General features: G+C 30.6%; 2 protein-coding genes across 6 annotated transcripts in view; one reads left to right on the forward strand and one right to left on the reverse strand.

Annotated features, from left to right (window-relative positions):
- Positions 1-21: 21 nt before the first annotated feature.
- LOC126771277 (uncharacterized) lies at positions 22-2,241 on the reverse strand. The gene is made up of 4 exons (XM_050491073.1): positions 2,034-2,241; positions 1,753-1,952; positions 408-1,623; positions 22-256 (listed from the first exon to the last, which is right to left on the reverse strand). The coding sequence occupies exons 1-4, from the start codon at positions 2,105-2,107 to the stop codon at positions 88-90; spliced, it is 1,659 nt and encodes a 552-aa protein (XP_050347030.1). The 5' UTR covers positions 2,108-2,241; the 3' UTR covers positions 22-87.
- Positions 2,242-4,160: 1,919 nt separating this feature from the next.
- Positions 4,161-18,651, forward strand: part of LOC126771284 (translation initiation factor IF-2) — a 78,551-nt gene continuing 64,060 nt past the window's right edge. For 4 of the 5 annotated variants that reach the window (XR_007669523.1, XR_007669524.1, XR_007669522.1 and 1 more), the window contains exon 1: positions 4,163-4,534. Coding sequence is in view for 1 of the 5 variants with exons in the window: in XM_050491083.1 (XP_050347040.1) it covers positions 4,469-4,534 (66 nt within the window). In the remaining 4 variants the exon portion in view is untranslated. Of the gene's footprint in view, positions 4,535-18,651 lie in introns of all 5 variants that reach the window. The other variant, XM_050491083.1, reaches the window with a different exon arrangement.

The raw sequence follows: 18,651 nt of genomic DNA on the forward strand, positions 1-18,651 counted from the left end.
AACTACATACGTTTTTATAAAAATAAATATATAAAAGTTCTTTATTTACAATTTAACATGTATAAAAATAAAAACATTAACTCCCATTTATTTTTTATTGTTTTTCTTTTTTCCAAATTTTTGTCTTTTAATTCTGTTTGGGTCATAATTTTCTTTGTCAGATGAATCAGTACTAAGTGGGGTATGTCCGCGGACTATAGGCTTCATTCTGTTGACATACTCGTGAGCCTCCATTGAGGATAGTATACCGAAATTTCTGCAAATAAACTAACATTTAATTTTTGGGTTTAGTAAAAAGATAAATAGGAAAGATGCATTTTGTTATCTTAATCATCACTTTTAATATATTGCTATTATGAATTTAAACCATTTGTTCAAAAATATTCTACATATTAATATACTCATACATTTCTTTATGAACCTCTGCAGTGGCTTCAAGAGTGCAAACAGTTTCATTGATATCACTATCTGTGTCTGAATCGTCTATTACCAGACATTTTCTCTTTGAAGGTAATACATTAACATTGTCCTTTGTAATTTTTGGAATACCTCCATCCTTTTTGTCAGTATCTATATCTTTATTAAGCAAAACATTATTTTCTACATTGTCATGCTTTGATATTTTGTTGTCATTGTTATTTTGAGTTTCAATGTTGATTTTTGAGGGAGCTTGAATTAAATCTGTTCTATCTTTAATCATATCGGTTTGTACTTGGACGGATTGCTTTTTTAATTCAATATTTCTTACAGGGCAATGTGAACATTTGATTGTGGTTATGAAGTTGTCATTATCAATTATTACTGTTACACTTTTTGCTGGCACTGGATTTTGTAACTGTTTTTTTTCATTTGTACATTCATTACAGATCTTATATAGTAAGCTTTTTTTGTAAAAAGGTATTTTGTAAGAGTCTGTATTGAAATAAACGGGTTTTGATAGTATAGTGGGTTCAGTTAATGTAATTATGTGTTCCGATTGATCAGATTTTTTTGTAAAATCACAGGGTTTAAATTTTTCAGCCTCTTGTACAGCAATTAATGCAAGTCTATCTTTATCAATAAAACCTTCTTGACTATTATCTATAACAATAGTCTCCTCATCAACAACAATTCCACTTTCATCATTTTCACATTTGCTTCTTTGCAAACTAGTGCTTTCATTATTACTTAACAATCTAGGTATGGTAATGGACTCTTTCTTTTTATTTTTAGGTAAAAGCCTCAATTTTTTCTTACTATTAGTATTAATAACCTTTATATGGGTTCTTTTTCTATTTGAAACTTCTGAATCATTGTCTTTAGTAACTAAGCTAAAATCTTTAGTAAAACTTTGACTGTTCACATTTAAATCTGCAAACGGTTTACGAGGTAGATTACTGGATTTCTTTGAGGTTGATTCATTATTTTTTAGCCACTGTTGAACATAATTTACAGTGTTTTCCATATTTAACACATTAGATATGCTTTCACCAGCTAGGAATGGCAATCTTGAATTTTCTTTATCATTTACTATATATTTAGTACTTTTTCTTTTATTACAATATTTTGATGGAGCTTGTATACATTTTGGAAATATTTGTTTTTCCAATTTTAATTGTTCTGATAGTCTGTGTCTTTTGTAAACTAGAACAAAAAATAATTTTTAATATATAATTAATATAATTTTATACATTGTTAGTTATATTGTATGGTACAGCAGAATGTAACTTATAATGTTATACAAATTGATATCAAATAAAAAAATTGAAGTACCATCGAGGTTAAATAAATCCTGAAATGTAGTTAAAAGATGTAAAACATGTTCGATGCGTTGCCCGTAAGGTACATCAATGGAATTAATCGAATTGGTAGGTGGTGAAAGGCAACGTATACAGTATTCGGCGTTTATGGCACAGTTATTACATACGTGATGTCCACACGGATATCTTACAATAGGTCCATTTAACAGGTCACTACGAAAACAAAAATTGATTTGTTATTATATTATTATGCTATCACGACTAAACGTATATAAACAATAATCCTCATCTCACCAAGTAACACATCGATTTTTATCAACTAAAGTTTTGACGTAATTAACAGCAACTTCTTTATTAAAATTATTCATAATAATGTACCATTTTAAAACGTTTGCAAAATACCGTTGTTTTAATAAAATCCTATATTCAATTTAATATTATACACAAATCTATTTGATTATTGATACGTATTAATATTAAAGTGTTCAACAGATAACTGCTGAAGCTGATAATGTAGCTACGTCTGACGCCACAGATAGGATATGATAGTATGTTAATAATCGATTGAAAACTGATACTATTATTATTTAAAATATAATTTAGAAAAAAAACTACGTAATCTTAAACAATTTTACGTTCTAAGGTAGATATCAAAAAATGAATAACTAAATAACCAGAACATAGTAGGTACCATAAAAAAGCGCAAAGCTTTGCTATACTAGCGTGACAGCTTAATGACATCTTCAAAACAAACTTCACAATATTTGCGATATTAGTGTTGTTTTTAATATATCAATTTGGTGATTCGTAAATTAAATTATTTTTTCAATTGCTTCAGTTAAAAAAGAAATAAAACAATTTGCGGGTATTCATTATGGTATTTGTTTTAGTTTTATAACAATTTTTATTGAAATGAATTTATATGCTAGCATTTGCCAAACCAGTAACCACGAACGTCTCACACCCAGTGCCATTCGAGCCGAAAAAACTGACATCTAGCATTTTATTCAAACAATTTTTAACCGTAAGAATAAATTCGCAACTATTTACAAAGATACTGTAAATATATCATAGATGGCATAATAGATCAAAAAATTGCTAAGCCTCGATTAGTTTTGCAAACGTCAGAATGATGGCGCTTGTTTTTAGCATGTACAATGAACTTATGTTGATACGCTTAACCTAGAAATACGCCTATAAAATTGTTACACCAGAGATGGAAAGAACTACAAATACAAATTTTTGTAAGATAATTTAGATATCGATTTAATTAACGGAGACATTTAAACATTCGTTCTTAAAATGCTCCATTCACTGGACACATATGATATGTATTATCTACATTTTGAAGCTAAATTTAACAGAAGTTAAAATATTTATTTTGGTAAATACCGTTTGTATTTAATGTTAGGAATTTAAGTAAGTAATATAATATAATGTAAAGTAATAAGTCATATCGCCTGTTTTTGATTCTTATACTTATTTTTTATCAGAAATGTAAATAACTGTTTTTTAAATAATACATAAATAAGTATTTGACTTTATAATTAAAATAAACAAATAATAAACAAAACTGTCATTCATTATTTTAAATGCTTACAGAAAAAAACAACGTATTACGTAATAGTATTCGAAGCACCCACATTTTGCACCAAAAGTTGCCATCATCTGTGACGGGAGGTGAAGCGCTATTTCTTTTTTAAATATATTCCAGCACAAGGAGTTGATAGATTCGGTCGAAGATTGTTAAGACTATTTTAAGTTTTATTCTGACGTTATAATAAAAAACTAGTGTCAAAACGATTAGTAGTTTCCAAGTTCGAACAGTGTTTTTATTAAATTAAATAAATATATAATTTATTTTATACAGTTGGATTATTTAAGAATTCAGCTTTTTTTTACATATTTTTTGTGTTGTTCCAGCATTTGTTGAGTATGAACTATATTAAAAAATCAGCAAATTATGGAGGAATTCGTACAAATATCATTTCATGCGAATCTTCTAGCATTATTTAATATCTTACCCTTTTTCCAATATGCTTATAAATTTATAAGCTTAATGTGTAATAAATTTGAAGTAAAAGAGCCATTATTGTATTTTATTACAATTAAAAAGTGAAAATTCATTCATTACCCTGGCAGCCCTACACATTACTGGGTGGCCATAACTAATATTTATTAAATACGTTTGGATACTTTAAGATATTGGTAAAAGCAAATAGATGTTTTAAAACTATTTAGCCATTGCTTTGCTTCAAGTATAAATGAAGAAGTCCAAATTTTGAATTAATATAATTTTCTAAATAATTCCTAAGAAAATTGTATGCCTATATTTTAAGCAATTATCAAACCGAGTATTTTAAGTCAAAGTATCCAATTTGCCGTTTGTGTGTCAAGGTAAATTGTCAAGTCTTGGATAAAATTCTGAAAAAGTTAATACAATAGGATATATTCGTAACAAATAATTTTTTTTCTTCGATATCTTTCATAATGGTGTATTTATACATCCAGATATGGTAACAAAAAAATATGAAATTATTTTAACAACTTACGAGTTAAACAATGCTAGTTCGGACGCTCCCAACGGATAATGGAAAATGGGTTTACGAAAGAACCTTTTGTATTTTAAGTGTTTAAAAGTTTTCGAAATGTTTTGGACATTAAAATGAATTTTGTGAGTGTTTTTTGTGATTGGATGTTTTCATATTGGTGGTTCATATATCGTCGAAATGGGTGACAAAATAAATCGAGAATATTTCGCTCCAGGCTCAGCAGCCTTCAATTACAACAATGTGGTAAGTGATAGTTTCAAGTAAAATAATGGCAGGGAAAATTGAGCGTTAACTCAATCATTATAGATAACACCTTCATTTCAATGTCAAAATGCAGTCTGAAAAATAACACCACATTCAAATTCATTCCACTTTATTGTCGGAGACAAACAATTTGCTTAATTAAATAAAATAAGGCCATTATTATAAATATTATAGCCATAATTTGGAATGTGTGAGTGTAATTGAAAAAAAAACAATCTAAAAACTGCTAATAAACATTTTTAATATATAAAACAATTTGGATTAGTTATTTTACATATATAAATGCAATTTTCAACATACAGATAATAAAAATCACAACAGTGCAGAATGCTATATGCTATATAATATGCTATATAACTTATGTGGTATATATCACATTTTATAATTTAATATTGGTATATCTTATTATCTTTAGTACCTACATCAAAAACATCTTAATTGATGTTTTTGTAAAATTCATTAATATTTATAAATTTCATCTTCTTTGCATTTTATCTAATTCAAACCTACTTTTGTGTAAATTGTATTTTTATTAAAAAAATCCCTTGTGAATCAAGAAATTGTATTGGATATAATAAATTATGTAATAATCAATGCCATTGAAATTGACTTGCACTTATTACATTTATTTAGGGTGGTTAGTGTTACTTATAATTCTTCAATGACTTGCCGCCTGCCTGACCCCAACCCTACTTAGGAATCTGCTGGATCGGTGGTCATTGGTTTGAAGCCACTACCATATAAGAGAATGAGAGGCTTATATGCAGTTTTCGAATATGAATGTCAAACATTTGTTAAATTGACTCTTAAGAAACCTATGAGTCAAGTTAAGGTAGCTTAATTATATTCTGCCAGAACCACATACTTAGAACAACAGATGATTTCTAAATTTAATATTTGTAAGGGGGTTTTGCTTACAAACAGGAAGCTCACTCACAAGCATTGAAAACTTCACTTAGTCACCACAGACCCAATGTATGTATGTTATCTTTAGTATTTACAAATATCAAATATTATTAAATCAGTTTACGAACTTAACAATGCTTTAAACTCTTATAGCATCATCATGAGTAACAGTAGCAGCTAGTAGCCTTATGAATGTCCAATCGTAAAATAATGACAGTTCATGAAGAAGGTTACTCACTAATTTCATGATTTGTCTCTTTCAGACATTAGTGATTTAACTTTCAATAGAAGAAGCCTAAAGATTACTATACTACCTTTATCAGTTGGGCGGTTAAATTGTCACTAGTTATGCAAAAAAAAAAAAAATGACGGGCTTTGTGCCAATTTTAAATACTCTAAAGAAAGTGTATATGCATAAATTTTATTTCGTTATTTGCCTTAGCTTATTTTTAAGCCAATGGAAAAACATATATACTAATATTAGAGCCTGAGAGTTTTTATTGTTAAATGGGTATATCTACTGCTATCCATGTGGCCTGTCCATTAAAGAAGGTTACTAAAGGGCAAACCAAAAGCAAAGAAAGTAATGTCTATCATTCTGGAAAACTAAATGCAAATAAGTAAAGCTGATGGACGACACAGACGCTTTAATGGTGGCGCATATGCCATTGATGGGTATTTAGATAATAAGATGTACTTGGTTAAATAAATACTTATTGTGTATAGTATATAAAACAGGCTTACAAAATCGAAATTCTATTATTAAAAGTGCAGGACACATCTAGATTTTTAATAAAAATAGGTCCAGTACTGTTGTGTATATACTGTTGCATATAAGGCAATAATTATTTTTAAAATATATAATCACGAAGACGATTATGTTATTCTTAAAACGTAAATATAATGTGTGCAGAACAAAATATACTATACTAAGAGGTATTTGGTTATATAGATTTTCAGACGAATTTATTATTATTATATGTAAAAATATCTAAAGTTTATTATCAAATTTTTATTGAATTAATATATCATACAATAATAGTCATCGCCTTTTTTTCGTAACTATTACGTATTTCGATCCATCAAACAATTGTATTAGGTAAGCTTAGAGTTTTACTCAATTTATCTTTATGACGATCGGTAAATATTTCCTTGTGTTGTGACGGCGACGACGCTCGCTACATTGATGTGTTATCATTTTTATGCGCATATAACTGCAGTTTCTTATGAAGCAAGGAAAGCAAAGTGAAACTCGAGATTTCTGATTATAAATCGTAAGCAAAACGACTTCACTTTTGAAATTTAATCGATTCTCAATTGTTTTCGGTTTAATGTTCAATTTTAATTAACTTTAATATGTTAACGTTATTTTATTGCAAATTAAATTGGCTTTTATATGTTTTTTAAAACGAATAATTACAATACAAATACTTTCATTAATTTTATTATTATCAAGTCATATTTTATTAAAATACTATAATTATTTATATTACAAATATTATTCTTTACAAGCAATCCTTAATAAAACAATTGAGATAACTCTAACGCATAGGTACAATTGATTAGCATAATTAAGGCTCTACAGTTTTGCAATATTATTGTAAGGTCTAATGTGAATGTAGATGCGAAGAGAATAAATACAAATAGCCTGATACGAACTGGCTTAGCGCGGGAATTTATAAAAAAAAATCATACCATTGTTCACCATTTTCTATTTTACCGACAATTTGCTTCTCGATGAACAATAAGTAGCGTGTTGATCCCACGGCGATACAATACGATGTGGGGCAGATATTTGACACAATTTAATTTGCACGAAATAATCACTCATGATGTATTAATTGTTTAGTGCAATCGTTTTTACTCTCACGCTTCTACTACAAGCTATATAATAGGAAACCTATGAGAATGTATTGATTAAGGACTTTTTTGCGGCTTTGAATCGCAGAGTTATCTTTAATAAGGTAAAAAATACATTTTTAGTCATTATAAAAAAGCTCAAAATTTTTACTATAATACATGTTTAAATCATATTGTAACATGAACATAATTATATTTATAAAACGAATAATAAAATGAACTAAACAGATTTTACGGATTCTACTAAATTGCCGAAGGCTCATGAAAACAAGAAACTTGTCACTTAAACAAGTGAACCTCAAATGGACGTAAATTCAATTATTGACGTAAAAAACAATTATTATATCATTTATATAATATAATACATTAACACGGTGCGGAGCCGGTATGTATGTAGTGTATGTATATACTCGTAGCTTGGGCAAAAATTGTAGTGCCTTCAGATGTTGCATGTTCAAGGCAAAGCTCGTACCAGGAGCATCCTGGTGCTCGCGTGTACTAATATTTAATAGACGTTTCGTTGACACAAAAAATTTCATCGCTGCGCCAACACGGTTTTAATAATATATTATATATTCTCATCGCACGATATTCTTACAGGACTTTTTTTTTATAATTCAAACATGCTTTGGGAATAAATATGAAACATTACGAATCATTATCGAGCAATTGCTGTCGCATATACATGCGAAATAAAAACGTTTAGCTAATTACCATTGGGACAGAAAAGTGGACGGTTATTCAGACCAATTACTTAAACACAAAACTAAATTATAACTTTAGTTCATAAAATGAAATGCGTTCTATTATGATAATGCTTATTGATTGTTATATTTCGTGAACTTTCGATATTAACATTGTATTGTTACGTATTAATCGCGTGTCTGCTGCTGCAAAACCTATCTACCCAGTTGGCAATGTTCAGAGTTCAGTTAATCCGTCAGTACATTTTTGTCTTGCGAAACGTTCGTTCTGTGACCTTAGTGCCGTGTGTGCTGCTCATTATTTTGCAATATCTATATAAACTACAAATGGTTTCATTTATAACCTGAATTATGAAAAGAGTGTGGCGTCCGAAATGGAATGTGGTGAAAATGGTGCGTGTTCATGTAGAGTAGATATTACGCTATGTAAAGATAATGTCAAAATTAAATATAGAAACGGGTAAGCTAATAGATTAATTTATTAACTTGTATATAATAATTGTAAGTATTATTATTTTTTATCGACCTTATCCCACCGATTTGATTATGTATAATAAAAATTTACACAAATGATATACTTTACTTATTTATTTTTATAATTACTATATTTTTTTAATTAAAAGATCACATTTCACAATGAAAATCATTAACAATTTTTTTTATCACAAATCATCAAGCTATGTGGTATGTAAGGTTTTAATCTGATGCCAGCATCTTTAGTTCGACCCAATATTTCACATGACACTTGTGAACAATTATTTACTATTCTTACATAATACCGTCTTTACTTACCGATTTCTTGCAACATTTTTTTACCTCATTCGATTGAATTGATATTTTAATGTGTTATTTGATGACGGTGTCGTTATGAGAATCGGATTCCTAATAAACGTAATGTTCTTTTTATGCAATCGGTCCATGTAACAGACCGTTATTGACAAATATTAATTAATGTGCAATATCGATTTTAAAATCTTGAGAGTTTAGTCATAGCAAAATAAGAAGGTACACGCCTCTGTAAATGTTTGTTCATTTGTCTTATAGAAAAGCAACAGCCTTCAGATGTATCATTAAAAGGTAAAAAAAGTCTTCTTTACTTTTAAATAAGTTGAGCGCGTGAATCTTTACCAAAAGTTGCGAGTTCAAACCCAGACAAGCACCACTGAATTTTCATTTGTTTAATTTGTGTTTATTGTTCATCTCGTGCTCGTTGCGTGCAGGAAAACAACATGAGGATACCTGCATGAGTCGGATGAAAATCTGGCACAAGTGTATCTACCAAACCAAACCTTTTCCTCAAATGGAGAGAGGAGGCCTTAGCCCACTTGTGGGACATTAACAAATTCATATTTACTTACTTTTAAGGAAAATATTTAATCACGCTTATCCTATGCAGGTTGTTGGATATTAATTATAAATAATTGAAAAAAAAACCATTTCACTATAAAAAAGTAATTAATTGAAGCTGTTGTGAAGAAACCTCGTTTGTTCCTTCGTCCTTAATCTAAATCAAATAAATACTTAACCTTACATGGTACGGCACCTTCGATGTACATAAAAACGATATACATTGATTGACCGAAAGGTCGGCTAACTCGTAATTATACGTGGAATAAGTATAAGACAAGTGTACCTGTAATAAAATTGTATATTGTATATAATTATATATTTTTTTGTCATTTAAATTTTGTTTAAAGTGTTTGAGATATGAATTAGTTCTGGAATAACGTCATCCTATAAAATTAAAGAAAGTTTATCTTTTTAATTTGCAAAAGAAATGAGTCCTTCTCGTCCAAGGCTTCCCCGCCAGCTTGAGAATTCGACTGTGACCTCCAAACCTTCACTGCGTATGGACAAAATGTTTGACTTATAATTTTTTCCAATACATTATGGATTTCAAAACCAACATAAACATTATTTGAGAGAATGAATCATTATATTAATATGTAGTGAATATTTGTTTACGTCGTATATATGTATGTGTTTTTCCTTACCGCCGAGGACTTTTGTAAACACACAATTGAAAATCTCTACTTTACTATGTTCCTCTTCAATCCACAATTTAAATAATTTGACTTAGTAAAACGTTAATTTGTGTGTTCTTTGTAATGTTAGCTAAAATATTTAGATAGTGTCTGAAAGTGAGTACCGTGAGTGCACTTTACTAAACATGCATACGAATAGCTTTAAACTAAGTAACTTAAACTGGAAAGTGCGAACAATTTATTTAAAAAGAAAAAAAACATAAATAAATAAAATACTCTATTTGTTCAATTGTAATTATGATCTTTACAAACCAATCACTCGACGCTTACGTCATTTAAAATTTACAGACATTTTATGTTACACTTGCTGTATAATTACTATAATGGCACGTATTAGAGTACCGTCAATTATTCTACTTCCCCGTTTCTTATGTTTTCTAACCGCAACGTGGTTGTCACTTGTCAGAGCATTGACATCTATTTGAGGTTGAACTACATCCTAGTTAGTGACGATGTAAATGACGTATTATCTTTTCTTAAACGTAATATATGAATTAGGTTTTTTACTTTAGTACGCTTATATAATATTCAAATTATTTTAGCACGACATGTCGTTTAGTTTCATAATATAATATTTTTATTTTTTTAAATTTTGTATGTTTAATATAATTTAAACCCTTCACTAAAATACTTATTCAAAATAAAAGGAAAATAATAATTATCTGTGACTGGCTACGTGATGTGTACTGACATAAAAATAAATCATGTAATGTAAAAATGTAATAAAAAATGTAAAAGGCTATATATAGAATCATTCTGGATAATAAAAAAAATTGCCGTCTCTTCGAGCTGGGTATTCAATCCCGAAGAAATACTTATAAATACAAAATACATATAATTATGTATGTAGGTAGGGTTTTTTTTTTTTTATAGAATAGGAAGGCGGACGAGCATATGGGCCACCTGATGGTAAGTGGTCACCAACGCTCTTAGACATTGGCATTGTAAGAAATGTCAACCATCGCTTACATATCCAATGCGCCACCAACCTTGGGAACTAAGATTTTATGTCCCTTGTGCCTGTAATTACACTGGCTCACTCACCCTTCAAACCGGAACACAACAATATCAAGTATTGCTGTTTTGCGGTAGAATATCTGATGAGTGGGTGGTACCTACCCAGACGAGCTTGCACAAAGCCCTACCACCAGTAACATACCACCAGTAACATACCTGGGGTATGTTACCCCACTCAGACTACCAATCAGACTTATTCAGACTTATATTATAATACATATTCTACTCTATTTTTGGTAAACATGACTAGTTTATTTCAATAGTCAGTGATGTTAAAAAAAAAATTTTTGAACATTTTAATATTTTCCAAGATAAAATAGAATAAAGAGCTAGAAGGTACACCTTGTGTAATAATAGCCACAAGGGGCATAACACGTGAGATTGCCTAGTTTGCCGCATATTGAAAGTGTAAGGAGTGGTTTATACTTCTTGCTGTGTCAGTGTCTATAGACGAAACCACTTACTAAATTATTATTACATAATTATTTACAAATTTAAAAACAAATTATATATAACTATGTTTTATTCAACGTGACAATGAACGCGACGAAAAGGTTAGGCCTCTAAATGAAGCTCTAGACTTGCATCAGAATAATAATTTTATTATATCGCTGAGGAGCGATGTACGCAATTTCAATGGGTATTTGTTTAAAATATGCTAATATTTTAGGTACGATCTCTGTTTCCTGTGTAATTACGTCGATATTCTTCGGCTTTATTTGCGTGAGCTACTTTTTATAAACTTCCTGACTTCGTAATTCGCATCGTCATGAAACATACCGAGTGTTTCCATGCAGCATGTCTCCTTCCTTCACACGTGATTGAACCGTTTGGAGTTTTAAGGACTGGTATATTTAAAGCATATAAAGCTTATTTTTAAGTTAAAAAATGCATGACATTAATAAAACGACAAATACAGAAACGTGTAAATCGTAACAGCCTGTGAATGTCCCACTGCTGGGCTGAAGGCCTCCTCTCCCTTTTTCAGGAGGTTTGGAGCTTATTCCACCACGCTGCTCCAGTGCGGGTTGGTGGAATACACATGTGGCAGAATTTTAGTGAAATTCGACACATGTAGGTTTCATCCCGATGTTTTCCTTCACCGTAAAGCGCGAAATGAATTATAATCACAAATCACAAATTAAGCACATGAAATTCAGTGGTGCTTGCCCGGGTTTGAACCCACGATCATTGATTAAGATGCACGCGTTATTACCACTGGACCATCTCGGCTCTTTAAATACAATAAATACAACATAACAATCACTGCTCGTAATATCGTTATTTGTTTTTCTAATAAAAATAAACATTGCAGCAAGATAGTATTGGTAATTATGACGAAACTAATTAATCTTTTAATATTATTATTTAATGCGCAGATCTACGTATTAGGGTCATATAATTTATTATAATTATGTATTATAAAAATAAATTTTTCATTAAATTAATAATGAAAGTAAATTTCTATTAAAAAAACTATCTTGGAAGAGATCCCTGCAAGTGATAAGGCCGCCTTTGCATACTTTACGTACTTTGTTCTTTTATGGAATGTTTGTAAATTGTGTGCAATAAAAATTTATAAAAATATCTTGTAGAAAGACTAGACAAAAAAAAAAATTGAATTCATCGTTATAATAGTTTTTTTTTATAACTTTATAGAACTTTTTTATGTTAAATATTGTAGCTACCTACACGAATATCTTAATAAAACGCACCTTCCTACCTATACCCACCCACTACCATACCACTAGCTATCGCCCAATATGAATAAATCGCACAGCACGCATTATACAAATGAATAATAATCAAATAGGTACATAAATTACTAGCGAATTATTATTAACTTTTGTAGCTGTTCAGTCAACTTTGCAAAGATGTAAGCTGATATTTCTAGCTTACATTATGATTCTAAAAATTAAATTTTATTTTTTATTAGTATTTAAGACGAGAGATACTGATAATTGAGTTGAAAAATTAATTTTCTTCAGCTAGTCTTCAGTTCAGAAAAGTAACAATCTTCCCTTGAGAAGGTTTCGAGCTCATTCTTGTTGTTGTTGGATTCACATGTGGCAGAATTTTAGTTAAAATAGGCACATGCAGGTTTCCTCACGATGCTTTCCTTCACCGCATAGCACGGTGTGAATTGTAAACACAAATTAAGCACATAAAAATTTAATGGTGCTTATCTACTAAAAACATAATATTTATAGATTTTGTCCTGAGAAACTTTGCACACATGAGAAATGAACAAAATCCGATTTCTAAATGATTTCTCCCAGTATTTGCTCGTCACGCTAGTTGCTCCAGACTTCTAGTCTATGCATGACCTGATAAACGACATTCAATTACTGCTAGTACTATTTATAAAGAGTATTTTGAAAAAGAAGATAAATTTATGTTTGTAAAATCTTGATATAAGCTTACATTAGTTTTGTACATAAGTTTTTTTTTCTGATTGATATGAAACCCTCTTATTCATATTATGATAGTTAATGATTTCATATATGGCTTTATAGTAAGTATGCTGCCTATTTTTAGATACAGTAGGTTATGTCAGAGTACTCAAGGAGATTTTTTCAGCCGCTTTCCAAGCGAACGCTGCCAAAACTGTAAGAGATACAGGTAAACTTTTATGTGAGATTTGTAGTTCTCAAATATATCTTCTATAGAAAATCTCGGTATATATTACAAAACTCTTTTAGAGAAAGGCTTATACTTTAAGAAATGGGTAATGATAAATGATTTTTTTTTTTCAATTTATTTATCATAAAGTGTTTGTATATAAAATATATTTAAAGCGTTATGTTGTTAAAAGTTTGTCGTTCGCCGTTTGGACGAGAACTTTTAAATATTTTATAAAGGATTTTGAATAAACAGTGAAAAATCGTTAGCATAATAACGATTGATAACGTAGGTAGATGGCATTATTTTAAATTATATCATGAAATTAAAACCTTACTTTCTCTGTGCGGAAATCAGTATCCTACGTTATTCTACTGTATCCGTTAGTATTAATATAATAAATAATGGGTATGGTATAATTATAAACACTTAAATTAATCGCTCAAATATAGTTATCAAGGTTGTTCGTGTGAAGGTCTAAAATATATTTTTTGTTACTGCACTTTCAATAACGATTATGTCATAAACTCATAAATGACTGCGTTTGTTTCAACGGAGACCTTCAAACGAAGCTCTTCGTAAGTTTCATGTATGCCTCCTACGGATTACATCAACTCTCAAACATTCGTGAAGGCGAGTGTTGGCGAAAAAAAAAAACGTGTCTGCAATAATAGTTAACAGCCACGAGTGTTACCTATAAATAACTTTATAATAATACAATAGATAGAGGGAAGTCACGCAATTGTTTTATTAAAAATAACCATAGACGTGTAATCAAAACACTGGCGTCGGAGATGTTTATAGCATTTAAGTGAGCATTTAATAGTAATTGTAATATAAAAAAAAAAACGCAAAATATTTGATGTTTGCCTTCGTGATTGTATCGTAACATTATATAAAAAGTATTATAAAATGTATAGTTACGTATATTTCATGCTAATAAAATCAATAAGTACATTAATACCTTATTGTACGTACATATTGCGACGTTGCAGGATTCAAATCCACTCCTCTAAGATATCGTGCTTTGTAAGTTAAACTATTTACAGCACCAAATGCAATGCATCGTGCACCTGCAAAAAACAATAGCAGCTTATTTTTTTATATTTGTCCAATTTAAGATATTTTTTTTTATATGTAATAGATAACGAAGGTAGAGTTTAGGGTCCGTTCACACAGACCGGCTCGGAGAGGAGAGCAGATTTTTATCACGTTGGAAACAGTGTTTTGAGTGATTGTAGTAAAGTTTATTTTTGCATTTGCACCTTTTTTGTCATTAAAAATGCCTGAACGCGCTTCGTGTGAAGTATTAAAAGGAGCCGACCGGCTCCGCTTGCGTGCTCTTTCTCGCTCGCACCCGCTTTCAGATCTCTTCCAGCCGGTCGATGTGAAATAGTTGGCGGCTCCGCTCCGGCCAATTCCAAGCGTATACGACCCGGTCTGTGTGAAAAGAAAAAAGCAGGCCGATGCTCTCCGAGCCGGTCTGTGTGAACGGACCCTTATGCGTCTACGAGCTTATCACCTAGATAGGTACCTTATGTCCCTTACATAATAAGTGCGCGAAACCGCGGACGGAAATATAATAAAATAAATACCTTATTTGTATGTTACTATTATTAATGATTGTATTTTAACTTACAACTATGAACTTAAAAAAGATCGTACTGTAATGATGTTGTCCAAAAATGTTGAATGATGTAAGTGATTATACATTTAATGAACAGCTCCAGATGTCCAACGATTGAAGTGTTACGTAATTGTGCTGATGCATTATCTCAATCAAGAGATATTATCTTGTTCATCGAGCTACCAGATTAAATTGATATTGTTTCTTGAGTTATGCTTAGCTGTATAATAATGGTCGTCAGCTTGATATAATTGAAATTAAGACGACGGCTATTATTGTTAAGATTACTTTTACCGATATTGTAATGTATAATGAATTAAACGTAATGAAAAGAAATTCTTAAAAACGTGTCTCGTTAAGTTTAATTATTCTCACCGTTATCACTTTCTAATGATATTTTACAATTATACTAAGCTATGTATTTTGTAATTTATAACTATACAATGTTTAATTTGAATTTTTATAAATCGCACCGGATTAACGACCTTTTTTTAACGCTGGAAAAACGCATTACGCGTTTCCCCCACGGGAACAGTGGGGGAAACGCGTATGCGGGGCTCGCCGGTATGTAGGGCGCCGGTATGTGGGGCTCGCCGGTGTCCAAGGCGCCGAGTGCGCCCCGAACGTCGGAATACCCACTAAAAAACCAGCGGTACCCTTTCCGTCTTAACGAGGAGCGCCACGGGATCGCTTTCGCATGCTACCGTGGCGCTCTGGCCGTATAAACGACATACTTTTACTACTACAAAACGACAGTGTTTATTTTTTCATAATAGTAATGCAATAGTAAGGTAATTTTAAGATTGTGGTCTGCGCGATCGCTTGTAATTATCCTAACTATAAAGCTACTACAATCTACTAGATTCAATGCACGTAAAAAAATATTTAATATATAATTTTAAAATAACTTTTGACACAGATACATACAAAAACAATACGTTATAAAAATTCTGAATTTTTGTAACTTCCGTAATGGTTCAAACCACATCAGTGTCACATGACTTGTTCAGCTATGGATCTAGACCGTTCCATTTTTCACAATCTTGTATGTTTATCAGATACTTGAACTTGATTTGTGTAACCAATATGTAGCGAGGTGTGTTTTTTAGCGGTTTAAAATGAGATATCGTCTAAATCGTCCGGTCCAAGTTTCATTTTACCTCTCGGACTGTATTACGAGGTTGGCCTGACATGTTTTTGTATAAATGTATGGATTAAATAAATTTTATAAATTTTAAGAAGAAATAAAATATCTCGTTAATGTAGAATTATCCTTATATTTTTTTAATTTTTAAATAGATCATACAGAGGTTTGTTTGAGTCATTTAGTTTTGGAGTGATATAACAATATAATTACGTCATTGGTTACTTCATGAATAACGTTACATACCAGTTTCTCTATTGCATTTAACGTAGGAAATTACATTTAAAACCATAGTTCCTACCAATTTACTTTAAGTCGTTATTCGAATTATTACGATCATCGATTATAGACTAGAAAGTTGCCATACGAGAAGCTCCGCGAGCTAAGTTTATCAATATTGATAGTTCTGTAAGCAGTCTTGTATCCTGCCTCAACTCAACTATATTATTAGTTAGAAATGCATCTCACTTTGACGGGAAATAGGAAAAGTTTGTTTTCTGTTCTGTGTTACTCATCGGGATTTTATAATTAAAACAAAATCGAGTATCGCAAACTACATATATTTTGTCATTCAATATGTCGCTGAAGAAAGATTAAAGATGTGTAATGTTTAGTTAAATAAAACCAAAACTAATCACTATCATTTAAATTTCAATTATTATTTAAATTATTCTAATTAACAGCTCCATACTGAAAATGTTAATGAAGGAAGCGATTCAGCGGTTAACTCGTTGATTTTAATGTAACAATAAAAAAAAATCATCTTGAAGGGATCGTCGTCTTGAATTTGATTAATTTATTCGTTAATTTAACCAATTTGATTAAGTTATTGAATGTTATCATCGGTCAAGATTCATGCATTCTAACTACTGGGCCATCTCGACTATTACTGCTGTCAAATAATAATACTTTTGAGATAGTTTAGTAAGGACTATTTTTGGATATATTCATGGTACGTTTTTTTTTATGTAGTTCGCCCCAACTAGCAGTATCAGGTTATATTTTATATTGTTTCAGTTAAAATATGTCTGGAGTAGGTGGTGTTATTATATTCTTTTAAAACTAATGAGTGACACGGCATTAATCTATTTATACTTCAGTAACAGACAACCCATCGCTTTGTTTTTTCGTTTACACACCCTGACCTATATAGACCAACCCCTTTTTGACACGCAATTACGACAGACGTTCATTTTTATCCTCATTGTCCATTAACACGCAACTAAAAATATACAATTGGCATAGACTTATATTTCATAATTCTTAATCTTTTCCTTAACGTTTTTAAATAATTTTATTCATTAAGTTGAGGTCATCCGTTATCGCTCGTAGATTTTGTGTTCAATTTATGTATTTTTTTTATTGTATGCGTACTAAACTGCGCTTCTGCGCCGACACAAAGTTTGAGTTCTTCAAACACAACAGGTCACTACATTTTGTTAAATAAAGTCTTCTTCGCACAGTCTTTCTGTCTGTGTGAGCGCAACAAACTCAAGAACTACAGAACGGATTTTCATACGGTTTTCATTATTGGATAGAGTGATTCGTGAGGAATGTTTTGGTGTACAATTTATTTATTTGGTGTAAATTGGCTGAAGTATAACGATGATTATTGAAATAAATCATGCCGACTGGCAGCTTTAATGGCAGGCGATAGAGTAATTATATCGGTTAACGCGACGCACGCAAATATAAGTTTCTTCATCAACGTTTTATGTACTTTTACCCGTGCATAGTCGGATCGGGTAATTAGTATAATAATAAAAAAATAAGTATGAATTTTGGCGGTAGAAATGGAGTCTAATATCCAGATGGGTCTTGGCTACGTCATACTACCGGCAGAGTAGTTAAAATATGCATAACAATTTCATGATGTACAATCTTATGTCTATTCATTCCTCACAACCATTTCTAAAATAAATGTAGGTACATACATCACTAAACATTTAGGTATTGCTTTTATTAGTGTGCGTGAGCATCTAGTGAATTATAATTTAATAGGCCAAGTGACTCAACTAAAGCAGTCACTTATATATATGTATCGAGATAATTAAAAACACGCATATTGTATATGGAATAACTTCTTATCAAGGGCCCGATACTCGTATACCCATAAAAAATAACTTAGCCTTCGCAGTACTTTTTATAATTTTTATTTACATAACTTTCAA

This window comes from Nymphalis io, chromosome 10, assembly GCF_905147045.1.
Source record: "Nymphalis io chromosome 10, ilAglIoxx1.1, whole genome shotgun sequence".
NCBI lineage: Eukaryota > Metazoa > Arthropoda > Insecta > Lepidoptera > Nymphalidae > Nymphalis > Nymphalis io.

Coding starts and splice junctions, on each gene's coding strand:
- LOC126771277 (XM_050491073.1), bottom strand. CDS start 2,107: ATGAATAATTTTAATAAAGAAGTTGCTGTTAATTACGTCAAAACTTTA. Junction 1,953..2,033: donor AAAAATCGATGTGTTACTTG/GTGAGATGAGGA, acceptor TTGTTTTCGTAG/TGACCTGTTAAATGGACCTA. Junction 1,624..1,752: donor GGATTTATTTAACCTCGATG/GTACTTCAATTT, acceptor TTTTTGTTCTAG/TTTACAAAAGACACAGACTA.